We start from the raw sequence: 13,300 nt of genomic DNA on the forward strand, positions 1-13,300 counted from the left end.
GATATGCATGTAAGAAGTTTGAAGAAACTAAGAATCAGTCCAATTTGCGTAGGATGAGAGATTGTCTTTTATTTGACCATGAAAAATTCCCCCGTTCCATATGCACCTCCCCAAGATCCCAATCATGAATGCATTTTGCAAAATCACACATGCTCTTTGTTAACAATTGTGGATGGTTTGAGTTCCCAAAATGTAAAATACAATTAAAATCCTCACCCAAACACCAATGGGATAATCTTCTATTTCCTTGCTCCTCCAATTCCAGCCATAGAATTTTTTTCATGGCTCGAGTAGCAAGACCATACACCAAAGTAATATAGGATTTGCCAAAATTCAAATGAGAGAATTTAATTGTGATTGAAAAGGTAACTTGGTGAATCACCGCGCCATCCATCGGAGTGAATGAATACAAACTTGGAATTTGGCCAAATGTTATTAATGCAGTCCGAGTCAATTATTGGAAGCTTTGTTTCCGGTATTGCAACGATATGGATGTTATATAATTTGCAAGGAATAGTTTTTTAGAGTTGCCTCTTAGGTTCCATATTAAGAGCTTCATTTACTACTGTTTGATGTTAATCCTAACGTAGGGATGGCAGTAGACCAGGGTGGGGGCGGGAGACAAGGTCTTCACCCCCCATCCCATCTCAAAATTCTGCCCTCCATCCCCGCCTTCATTTTCGCATGGGTTTTGATTTTAACCTCCATTCCCGCCTTCATTTTCGCATGGGTTTTGATTTTAACCTCCATCCCCTTCATCTCCGTTTCATGTCTTCCATCCCCGGTCCCAACGGGGTGAGGTGGGGCAGGGCTTCGTTTTCTCTGGGTCTGCTGCTATCCCTAAAGACTATGTTAGCATTTTACTAATGGGAATCGAGGACAGAGCAGGGCGGGGAAAAGCGTAAGTCCATCCCCGGTCCAAACGGGGCAAGGTGGGACCAGGGCCTGTTTTCCCCAAGTCCACTGCCATCCCTATCCTAACGCCACACATCCCTATACACCGGCATGGGGGTGTTGATCTTCCAATCGGAGATGAGTTGATTTTGGATTTTCTCAAAAATAATATTCTTCCTCGCATGGCTTCCCAAACTGATTCGTATACGCTTCAACACTTCATTCAAAGTAATTTAGCCCCGAACTTCTGAATCTGATGCGAATATGATGTTCCGAGGGGCTGGAATTATCATTCACTATCAAGAGCAAACCCAAATCCACCCAACTATCAAGGCCAAGTTCTCAAAGTGTGCCATGTGGATGATATGGGTTTTTTGTCCCATCGTTACAAAAACAAAAGTAGGTATCGGTGACTTCACTCTAGGTTTCCTTTACAAGTGACCCAAATCTCATCAAGGACTCCTCTTTCTAAATGTTTTTTTTCGTCTTTTTTTTACATAGAAAGTTAGCGTTAGCCAGACCCCTACGGGATTCGAACTTGCAACATCCCAATACAAGGTGACGTGCACTAACTACTCCTGCCACACAAGCGAAGCCCGAAAAAAAATTAAAGAAAAACTGCCTTTCTCACCAAGTTCACTAGAACAAAACTGAGGTCTCCCCACGTATCTACCTGGAAGTACACCTAGGGCATGTTTGGTTCGATCAAATGAGATTCATTTGAATGAGAGAGTGAATCTCATGCGACGACCCCAACAAAATCTCATGCTCAACCAAACATGAGATTTGGGGCTCGCGTGATCGTAGTCAGCTATTAGATTGTTAGACGGTGAGTGTGATGATGAGTGCCCTCGTGTGAACCCTGATCTTTCCACACCCCGTTGGATGTACCACTTCCAACGATTTCCTGGGCACCCGAGTTAATGCGCCCTCGTTCCCCACACCTGAGATAATTGGCAAGGAAGCAGGCCGGGAAAATTTTTCCGACCGTCAAGGCTGCCGGAGAAAATAAGCTGATTGACGTTCCCACGCTTTCGTCCCCTGTTGATGGCCGAACCGCCATCCTGCTTTCCCAGCACCTTCTTCCGTCCGCTGCTTGCATAGAGACTATTCTTGATATTTCCTCCCCCAAATCGGGATAGAACCCACACAAATTAATTTCGTTTTGATTTTATCTGTTTGTCATGGTGTATTTTCTTGCCTACTTGAGTCACACCTGCATACCTTTGTTTTTTTTTATTTCTTCCTTTTGATCCGAAGCCTTGAATTTGCACAGCATTAAGTTTGGTTCGTTCGTGCTTATGGATCTTTCAGCAAACAACTCTATGCAGTTTGAAGTTCGCATATATGCATCTTTTGCAGGCCCAGTCGCGCACCAGGACACACGATCAAGGTACTTTTCGGCCATTAAAAACCTTATTGACCTCACGTCCTGCAGTTCCAAATCCGCACGTTTGTTTTTATCTTCCCCAATCAGCTTTTGAATCCTGCTGATTAGACTCTACCTTTGGGTCTACGTAGAAGAAGGAAAAACTCATCGTTTTCCTAAAGTCGCAGTTCGTGCATGACTAGAATCGGGATGCCCTATATGAACCTTCTGGTCTCTACGTAATGCAGCGTACCAACATCCAAGCAATCCTTCAGCATTGTTGATAGGTCTAACATTCCATGACAAACAGATAAATCAAGCTGAACACAAGCGGGCTCGTGTAAAAACATTTCATATAATTTTTATACATGAAATAAATGTATTTTTACCTATTACCCTTAATAGTTCATGTTTATGTATATATTTTTCATTCATCTCTCTCTCTCTCTCTCTCTCTCTCTCTCTCTCTCTCTCTATATATATATATATATATATATATATATATATATATATATATATATACGCGCAACGGCTCTCCCAAGCTGAGCTGAGCCGAACACCTTGTGTTTAGGTTCAGCTCGTTTAAGGTACTCGATACGAACTGAGCTGCTCAGTTAGTTTACCATCCTTAATTGGGACTATCCAAACAAATTTACAATATGATGAGATACATAGAGAGAGAGACACTACAAGGATGAGGGTCAATAGCGGACGATAAAAAAAAATTTTGTCGCTATTGACATATATAACTCCACTTGTGTATAACTGTTTAGTTATACACTGCCGGTCCCAAGCCTGGATAAAGGACGAGGGTTGTGGTAGGCCAGTGACAGTCAACATAAAAACTTAGTCACATCCTATGAATATGAACCAATATGAGAATTTTGTTTGGAAGATCCCTACTAAGCGACGCGTTGTACTTTATAGGCCCGGAGGCAGTGCTAAATGGGCAAGGGTTGCTAGGTCGTCGCCCAAAAGCGACGCGTCACACCGGCGCCCAGGTGTGGTGTCAAATAAGCAAAGGTTCTCTCACTTTGTTGGACAAGTGGGGGTAAAGAAGTTAGTCCAAAACCATAAAATTATGTTAGCCACTTAGAACATAGGGTCTTTAACTGGTAAGTTGGTAGAGTTAGTAGATGTTATGTGTAGGAGAAAGATTAATATTTTATGTCTACAAGAGACCAAATGGGTAGGTGAGAAGGCAAAAGTGATAGAACCTTGGGGATATAAGATTTGGTATACAGGAATAAATAGATATAGGAATGGAGTAGGGATTGTTATGAGTCATGAGTTTATAGATAATGTAGTTGAGGTCCGTAGGAAGGGTGACAAGATTTTACTTATTAAATTAGTATTAGGTACGGATATTATTAATATTGTTAGTGTTTATGCACCTCAAGTAGGTTTAAATGATTTCATTAAGCGTCAATTTTGGGAAGATTTAGATGGAGTAGTACAAGGGATATCTTATAGAGAAAAGCTTTTCATCGGTGGTGACCTTAATGGACATGTAGGCATTAGTACGGATGGATTTGAGAGTATCCATGGAGGCTATGGTATAGGAGAAAGCATTTTAGATTTTGGTTTGTCCTATGATATGATCTTAAAAAACACTTGGTTTAGGAAGAGGGAGTCTCACCTAGTAACATTTAAAAGTGGGGTTAATACGAGTCAAATAGATTTTTTTCTACTTAGAAAGAGAGATAGGAGTTATTGCATCGATTGTAAGGTTATATCGGTTGAAAGTGTAGCTACACAACATAGAGTCTTAATTTTAGATCTTAGAATTAGACAATGTCGCAAAAGGGATAGACATAGGATAGATCCTAGAATTAAGTGGTGGGCACTAAAAGGATCTAAACAAAGAATGTTTGTAGAGCAGGTAGTTAAGCAAGCTAATTGCTGTCTCGAGGAGGATGCAGAATCAATGTGGAATAAGATAGCGGGTGACATGAGAAAGGTGGTGCACTGTTAGGTAAGGATACATCATGGTGGAATGAGGATGTCAAATTAGCTATTAAGGTTAAAAGAGAGTGTTATAGAAATTTAAGTAAGAGTCGTGATAATGAGAATTTGGAGAAGTATATGATAGCAAAGAAGGAAGCTAAAAAAGTAGTTCGAAACGCGAGGAATAAGGTATATAAGGAGGTTTATGACAAGTTGGATACCAAAGAGGGCGAGAAGGATATTTATAGGCTTGCAAAGATGAGAGATAGGAAATCAAGGGATCTGGGTATGGTTAGATGTATCAAAGATGAAACACAAATGATTTTAGTCAAAGATGAGGAGATTAAGGAGAGATGGAAAGATTATTTTGATAAGCTATTTAATGGAAGTCATGCTCAGGATCTTGGAGATTTGTCAATTCCTTTTCATGAGATGAATCGTGACTTCATGCGCAAGATTCAAAAGAAAGAAATTGCAGAGGCTTTGAAGAAAATGAAATTAAGGAGGGCAGTTGGCCCAGATGGTATACCTATCGAGGCTTGGAAATGCTTGAGAGAGAAAGGTTTATAATGGTTGACAAATCTTTTTAACAAGATTTGGCGGACAAATAAGATGCCTAATGAGTAAAGGAAGAGTACTTTGGTGCCTCTATATAAGAATAAGGGTGATATACAAGATTGCACAAACTATCGTGGTATAAAACTCATGAGTCATACTATGAAACTTTGGGAGAGGGTGATTGAGTCTAGGTTGAGGAAGGTTGTCATGATATCGGAGAATCAATTTGGTTTTATGCCTGAAAGCTCAACTATGAAAGCTATACATCTTCTTAGACAACTTATTGAGAGAAATAGAGAGAGGAACAAAGATTTGCATATGGTTTTTATTGATTTGGAGAAGGCATACGTTAGAATACCTAGGGACGTTCTCTGGTGGACAATGATGAAGAAAGGTGTTTCTTTCAAGTACATTAGTATAATTAAGGATATGTATGAAGGAGTAATAACCAATGTCCGCACTTGTGGAGGGGTGACAACCATTTTTCCTATAACGGTTGGGTTACATCAAGGATCTATTTTAAGCCCTTTCCTATTTGCTATAGTGATGGATGAGCTTACGAGATCAATTCAAGAAAATGTGTCGTGGTGTATGTTGTTTGCTGATGATATTGTTTTGATTGATGAGTCTAGAGTTGGAGTTAATGCTAAGTTAGAATTATAGAGACAGACATTGGAAACAAGAGGTTTTAAATTGAGTAAGAGTAAGACAGAATATATGGAATGTCGGTTTAGTAAGCAACGAAATAGTGATGGGAGTGTAGTGAATCTTGGTGAGCAAGAAATACCGGTGGATGATTGTTTCAAATATTTGGGATCTATCATTCAAAATTATGGAGAAATTGATGGAGATGTAAATCATAGGATAAAGGTTGGGTGGATGAAATGGAAAAGTGCAACTGGAGTGTTATGCGATCGTAAAATGCCATTGCGGTTGAAGGGAAAGTTTTATAGGACGACTATTAGGCCCGCTTTACTATATGGTACAGAATGTTGGGCTGCCCAGAGACATCATATTCAAAAAATGAGTATAGCTGAGATGTGTATGCTTAGATGGATATGTGGAAATACAATAAAAGATAAGATTCAGAACAAGGAGATACGTAAGAAGGTAGGCGTTGCACCCATTGAAGATAAGATGAGAGAGAATCGTTTGTGGTGGTTTGGACATATTCGGCGAAGGCCTAATGATGCTCCAGTTAGAAGGATGGAGAAATGAGAATATATATTAGTTAAAAGAGGTCGGGGTAGGTCTAGGAAGACTTGGATGAAGATGATAGGAAATGATATGAATGCTTTGAATCTCACCGAGGACATGGCATTGGATAGAAATGATTGGAGGAGAAAGATTCATGTGGAAGACCCAAAATGATTTTCTTTGTTGGTTAATATCGCCAACCCCAATTGTTTTGGGATGAAGGCGTAGTTGTTGCTGTTATTGACTTATATATAACGGCCACTTTAGATATCTCCATGAATACCTTGGCCTTGAACAAATGTCACCGTTAAAGACATGTTTATAACAACGCCTTTATATATCACTGTTATAGGTATGTCTATAATGGTGACATTATATGGCCGTTAAACATGTGACTATTATAAACACACTAATAACAACGATTTTAGATATCGTAGTTATAAGTAAGTTTATAACGGCAATATTATATGGCCATTAATTATTGTTATTACTTTTTTATGGCAATATTTAACGGGCATATAATATCACCGCTATTGATATATTACAACGAGATAAAAAAGGTCACCATTATACCTTTTCTCTTTCTCTATAACGGCAATATTTATGTCATCGTTATAACCTAGTATTTTAAAAGGACCCGACGAAGCCTTTTTCCTTTTTCACCTACATGGAAATAATAAGAAACAAAAAATACACATTCAAAGGCAATTTTTTTAATCCAGATCCCTTTTCTTATTTGAATTTTATCCAGAAAATTTGACCAAGTAATGGCCATGGCCTTTTAATTTGTGTTTTATTTTTGTTCGCTGTAAAACAGTCAAATAGTCAGTCAGTCACCACAAGCAATGCTTCAAAACAATGGACACGCATATATGTCGGCCCATGGTAGTTCATCATCTGGCCTACTAGAGTTCATAATGAAACATGTAGATGTAGAAATGAGCACTTTTTCTCAGATCGCAACCTTTTGCATTAGAGCTGCAAACATGTGATTTGCTTCCTCATGCAAAATGACCAAAAAAATTTCATGTGAGAATTTTGCCTGTGAAAATTTTCACCATTCCTCCCTTGGAAAACAATTCTCACTTCCACAGGGGTTCTTAAGGCTTTCTCGCAGGAAGCAATCTCATTTTCACCATTCCACTGTTGTCTCCAGTGTTTGGAAGCAAAGAGTGGTTAAATGCTTTCTGACTTGCCCACATCCTTCTACAAGAAGACTGTAAATTGCCAGTTTTTGGTCGAGAGAGGATCACGTCAGAGGCACCTGTTACGTAACATCCATAGTTGCCAAAAACGGGTACGGGTATGCAGTAAACGGTCCCAAAAAAATGTTGTTTCTAATATACATTAATACCTATAAATTAAAATGGTTAAACATAATATGTAAATCAATCAATATTATAGAATAGTTATTTATCTCTTCATAAAAATAGTGTCTATAGAATAAAATTGTTGTTTTTATGCAAAAATGCTAATAGAAATGAACTTAATGCTCATTTATAATGTAATAAAAATGTGTTCCTACGTAAGATGGAAAACATTTTTGATGTAATTGAGACGAGTATTTTAAACATTTGTTTCTTTGGTTATTAGTTTCAAAGAGGAGTTTCATACTGGTATCTAGTACTGGTATGCCTGATACGGGATATACTAGGGTGCATCGAGTACTAATGCAACTATGGTAACACCGTCAGAGGTGCCTTGGATGTCGTTCATCTTAAAAATGAATTTCGCCCATCAAAACAATAAACAAGCTCATTGTGAGCCATACTTGGCATGCTTAAAACTGTGGGCTTACCCTTGCCCCCTCGGGAGTCGCAAAACAATGGGTTTAACCTAGTCTTTTGTTTTGTGATCAATATTCCAAAATACACAAAGTTTAATGCTTTTCAGTCATTCCATGTTTCTCAACAGAGCGTGTCAATTGCCCCAAGGGGTTTGGTGCAGCAGAAGGGAACTTGGCCACTAGACGGGTGGTCAGGGTTCTATTCCCATAAGTGTCAAACCTATTGCATTAATGAGAGCAAAGGATAAGCAGCCCTTGCTTAGCCGAAGCCGAGCGATTCTCTAGGGTAAACAAGAGGTGCACCACGGGTTTACACCATCGGGAAAGCAACTGCAAATACGGCAGGCTTAGCCAATGCGACTAGGTCTCTGATCCCAAGGGTGGTTTTCCGTCCTTCGTGGAAAGAAAACAGAGCTCCACATCATGTCAAATGGGGGCAGTAAATTATGTTATGAATATTTGCAAATACAAAATATTTGTGAATACAAAACCAACAAAAAATCTCCGAAACTTTTCTCAAAAAAAAACTTCTTTCTCAAAAAAGCCGTTCTGCAAAAGAATATAATAATTAAATGCTGCATGTTTTCTAAAAGAGGTGCATATATAATGATTGATTTGGCATCCTTCATGTATTGAAAGTTCCAAACATCTCATATTCCTATAAATCAAATCCAAAGTCTGTTAAGGACAACCTGCACTATAACAAGAAATGCAACAGTGAGCTGATTAAATGTTCTCTTCCCATTTTATAGATAATTTGCCTTAACCCCCTTCACCTTCCCCAAAAAAGATCAAAAACAAAAACCCAGAAAAAGAGGGGAAAAGAGTAAAATGACATGACTAAAAAGCATTGATCGAAGCACAAAATTCACAATCAAGAGATTATGCAGACGCAGACATAGGTAAAAGGCCATTGTGTCTCAGCAAGGCATCTGGAGATGGCTCCCGCCCACGAAAGTCCACAAAAACCTGAAGTGCAGACACCCAATATGTAAAATTCAATAATCAATTAAATAGAAATATGACATAAAAAAGGAAATAAATTTAGACAGTTAAGAAATTGTAGATAAAGGCTTGAGAATTTAGACAACCCATAACAAAGTCAATAGTTCACCATGTAAGGAAATGACTTTTGCATGCCAATAACAGAGATATGGCTGTCAGCAGTGATGCAGTGATACATAACTGAATGGTCCATCTGCATGGACCATGTAAAAATTCCATGGAGTAGATTCATTTAAATCACAGGTGCATACCACCCATTTCATTCCCCCCCCCCCCTCCCCCCCCCCAACCCTTTTGAATACTAATCTAGCTCCACATCATTGTTGTTCCTAGACATAATCTTGTAATGAAGTGCCAAATGAGAGAGATGAAATCTCCAAGAGAAAGCACGGAAGCACGCACATACACAAGAGGCCACAAATGGGCAAAATAAACCACAAAAAGTGGTCAAACACACAAAGAGGTAAAAAAATATATTTCACTCATAAAATGCTTCATAAGAAGCTTGAAGAATACATGGGGTCATGCCCCTTATTTATACACAGCAAGGGACCCAAGGAGGGGCTCCCATAGAGTCGTTGGAGCCCCTCCAACGGTCATATTTATGACCGTTGGAGGGGTCCAACGACTCTATGTGGACCCCTCTCCAACAATAAAAAAGGAAAAACAAAAAAAGGTAAAAAAGAATAAAGGGAAAAAGAAGGAGAAAGCATATCTAGAATATGCGTGTACATGTGAAATGACAGAAATACCCCTATCGGGCATTTACAAAATAAATATATATATTTATATATGTAGATAGACACATAGACATATATATATATATACACACACACCATATTTTAACACCCCCCCTCAAACACACGGTGAAATCACCGAGAGTTTGCTAAGGAGGAAGTAGAAGCGAGGCGATGGCAAAGCTTTGGTGAAGAAGTCCGCCAACTGATATTCGGTAGGAACATATGGGAGTTGAATGGTGCCCCGTAAGAACTCATCACGAACATAATGACAGTCCATCTCAATGTGCTTTGTTCGTTCATGAAAGGTGTGATTGCTAGCAATATAGATAGAGCTCTTGTTGTCGCAACACAGCTTTGATAGAGTTGAGAATGAGACACCCATATCTTTAAGTAAGCTTCTTAACCATACAATCTCAGTTGTGGTAGTGGTCATCGCTCGATATTCTGCTTCAGTAGACGAGAGAGAGACTTTATGGTGCTTCTTACACCTCCAGGAGATAAGTGACTCACCAAGAAACACACAATAACCTGTGGTAAAAATACGATCATCGGGGTTACCCCCCCAATCGGAGTCAGTATACGCAAGTAAAGTAAGAGGTGAAGAAGAGGATAAGAATACTCCCTTAGTTATGAAATTTTTTAAGTATCTGATAATCCGCATTACTGCTGCCATGTGAATAGTAGAAGCAGCAGTCTGAAATTGGCTTGCACTATGAACTGCATGTGAAATGTCAGGCCTGGTGATAGATAAATATGTTAGAGATCCAATCAATTGACGGTGAGGCGTGGGGTCTGCTAAAGGAGTGTCATCACTGGCTCTCATCTTGGCATTGATCACTTCTGGAGTCTCCACTCTTTTGTCATCTGTCAGCCCAGACCTAGCAATAATGTCAGAGGCAAGCTTCATCTGAGATAGGACATACCCCTTGGGGGAGTATGCAACTTCAATTCCTAAGAAATACCTTAGAAAACCCAGGTCAGACATATCAAAATTTTTCTTAAGAATATTTTTAATAAGGTCAATACCTTTCTTATCATTACTTGTGATAATCATGTCGTCAACATATAGCAACAAAATTGTTATGTATTCATTAGAAGATTTAACAAACAAAGCAGTATCTGTGTAACATGAGGAAAAACCATTATCAAGAACTACTTTGCTAAAAAGATCATACCAAGCTTTTGGTGCTTGTTTAAGACCATACAGAGCTTTGTTCAATTTTAGAATATTTCCTTTCTCAATTTCAAGACCCGGCGGAGGGTCCATAAGAACTTCTTCACACAGAGTTCCATTTAGGAACGCATTTTTAACATCAAGTTGATATATCGGTCATTGCTTGATGGAGACTAAAGCAATTAAGGTTCGTACACTAGTCATTCTGGCTACAGGAGCAAAGGTTTCTTCATAATCAATCCCATATTCTTGGGCGCAGCCTTTTGCAACCAAGCGAGCTTTGTATCTTTCTAGAGACCTATCACATTTGGTTTTGACTTTATATACCCATCTACACCCAATAGCCTTTTTTCCTAAAGGTTGAGGAATAATGCTCCAAGTTTGGGCTTTATTAAGAGCTTCTAATTTGATTTTCATAGCTTCAATCCAATGTGGATGATCTTTAGCTTACTTGAATGAGGTAAGCTCATGATACGAATGTATTAACACGAGACAAGTCTTATAATTCGGAGAAAAGGATTCATAAGACACAAATTTTTGTGGTAGCCTACTAGTACGAGAAGATCTCCTAGGTGGATTGTTGTCAATAGATTCTTCTAAAGAGAAGTCTTGAGAGTATCTATCAATAGCAGGTTGATGTTCATTTCCTAACCGCCAGGTATATACATTTATATCATTAAGGTTTTCAGTTTGGGAAACATTATTATGTTGTGGAATATCATTATAATGTAAGATGCCATCACAAGTAGTATCACAAATAATTGCCTCAGGGGACTCAATTCTAGAAGCTAAGTCAAAAAGAAAAGAATAATCGATGTCTTCCCTAGATGTGTGGATATCGAAACCATTTTGTTCTTCAATAAAGTTTACATTTCTCGACACATACAGTTTGTTGTTTCGAATATTATAGCATCTATAGCCTTTTTTATTCTCACCATAGCCAATGAACACACATTCAAGAGCTTTAGGTGACAATTTATCTTGTCTTTGACTAAGTACAAAACATTTGCATCCAAAGATTCTTAGTCTATTAAAATCTGGAGTAATTTTAAATAATTTTTTAAAAGGTGAAACATTTTTTAAAGAAGAGGGCATACGATTTATAAGATATATTGCGGTAAGAAGAGCTTCGGCCCAAAAGTTTTTAGGAAGATTTTTAGACACAAGAAGAGTTCTTGTGGTTTCAATTAAATGTCTATGTTTCCTTTCCGCAATACCATTTTGTTGCGGAGTTTTAGGACAAGATCGTTGGTGCAAAATTCCATTTGTTTTAAAATAATTTTGAAAATCTTTAGACATGTACTCACCTCCTGAGTCAGATCTAAATATGGCTATATTGTGTTGAAATTGATTTTGAACAAGAACGTGAAATTCTTTAAAATTAGTGAAGACATCGGATATATTCTTAATAATGTAAACCCATGTGTATCTAGTAAAGTCATCAATAAAAGAAACATAGTAAGAATAGCCCCCTTTGGACATAACGGGTGCCGGTCCCCGTACATCGGAATGCAAAAGTTCAAAAGGTCATTTTGACACGAAATTACTATGTGAATATGGAAGAGAGTGAATTTTCCCAAGAATACAATCATTGCATGTAAATGTATTTGTATTACAAAAATTTTTCAAAAACGGAAAAAGGTACAACTTGGAAATACTAGGGTGTCCAAGTCTCTTATGCCAAGTCGCAATATTTTTAGATTGAACATGATTACAAAATGATTTGGATGGCAAAGACAAAAAATCCATATAGTAAAGGTCCCCTCTTCTATGGTCTTGCCCAATCCGCTTCTCGGACCAGAGATCCTGCACATAGCAATAGGTTGGTGAAAAAGAGACATTACACTCAAAATCGGTAATTTGAGAAACGGAAAAAAGATTTAGATTAAGTTTTGGAATAATTCAGATTTTTTGAAGAAAAAAAATCTTTGTTTTCGTCATAAGTTTTCTCAAGATCTCCAATGCCTTCAACATTCAAGGATGTTCCATCGGCGGTGGATACATATGATTTAAATTTATTGAGACTTGGTTTTGACAAAAGTGATGCATTTGGAGTCATATGGAAAGAGGCACCCGAGTCAAGAATCCAAGAAGTCATACCTGGAAAGGAGGAGATGGCGGCACCGAAAGTGGAAGGTGAAGAGGATGATGTAGAGGAGTTCATCTTTATAAATTGTTGAAGAGTTTCGGTTAGATGAGCGATGGACTCCTTTATGTCAGCATCCTTCTTTGAATCTACATTGATGTTTGGAGGAGTTTCCCCCACGGAAGCCACCTTCTTTTTGAATTTAGGGCAATCCGGACGAATATGACCCGGTTCATTACAATTATGACAAATGATTTTTCTTCTTCCACCACCATTATTCTTCCAAAAATGTGGTGGTTTATATGATCTAACATTGTTGCCGGGTCTAGACACGGCATCTACTTCATCAACATCTTTTTTTAAGGCCAAACGGGTTTCTTCTTGACATAAGTCAGCCAAAATGTCACTTAGAGGAGTAGAGGCCCTATGAAGAAGAGATCCTCTAAGTTGCTCAAATTCGGGACGAAGCCCATGAATAAATTGAAAGAACCTTTTTTTTTCCATTTGCTCTTGTCTCATGGCAATAGCACTTCCTTCCCATTGC

The 13,300-nt window shown here is 38.4% G+C and overlaps 1 protein-coding gene across 1 annotated transcript in view; it reads right to left on the minus strand.

Annotated features, from left to right (window-relative positions):
- Window positions 1–8,333: 8,333 nt before the first annotated feature.
- Window positions 8,334–13,300, minus strand: part of LOC149847701 (putative cytosolic oligopeptidase A) — a 55,061-nt gene continuing 50,094 nt past the window's right edge. The window contains exon 17 of the mRNA XM_089995760.1: window positions 8,334–8,720. Coding sequence (XP_089851886.1) covers window positions 8,634–8,720 — 87 coding nt within the window. The 3' untranslated portion in view covers window positions 8,334–8,633. The remainder of the gene's footprint in view (window positions 8,721–13,300) is intronic.

This window comes from Nuphar pumila, chromosome 1 (assembly GCF_984573655.1).
Source record: "Nuphar pumila chromosome 1, dmNupPumi1.hap1.1, whole genome shotgun sequence".
NCBI classification, from domain to species: domain Eukaryota; kingdom Viridiplantae; phylum Streptophyta; class Magnoliopsida; order Nymphaeales; family Nymphaeaceae; genus Nuphar; species Nuphar pumila.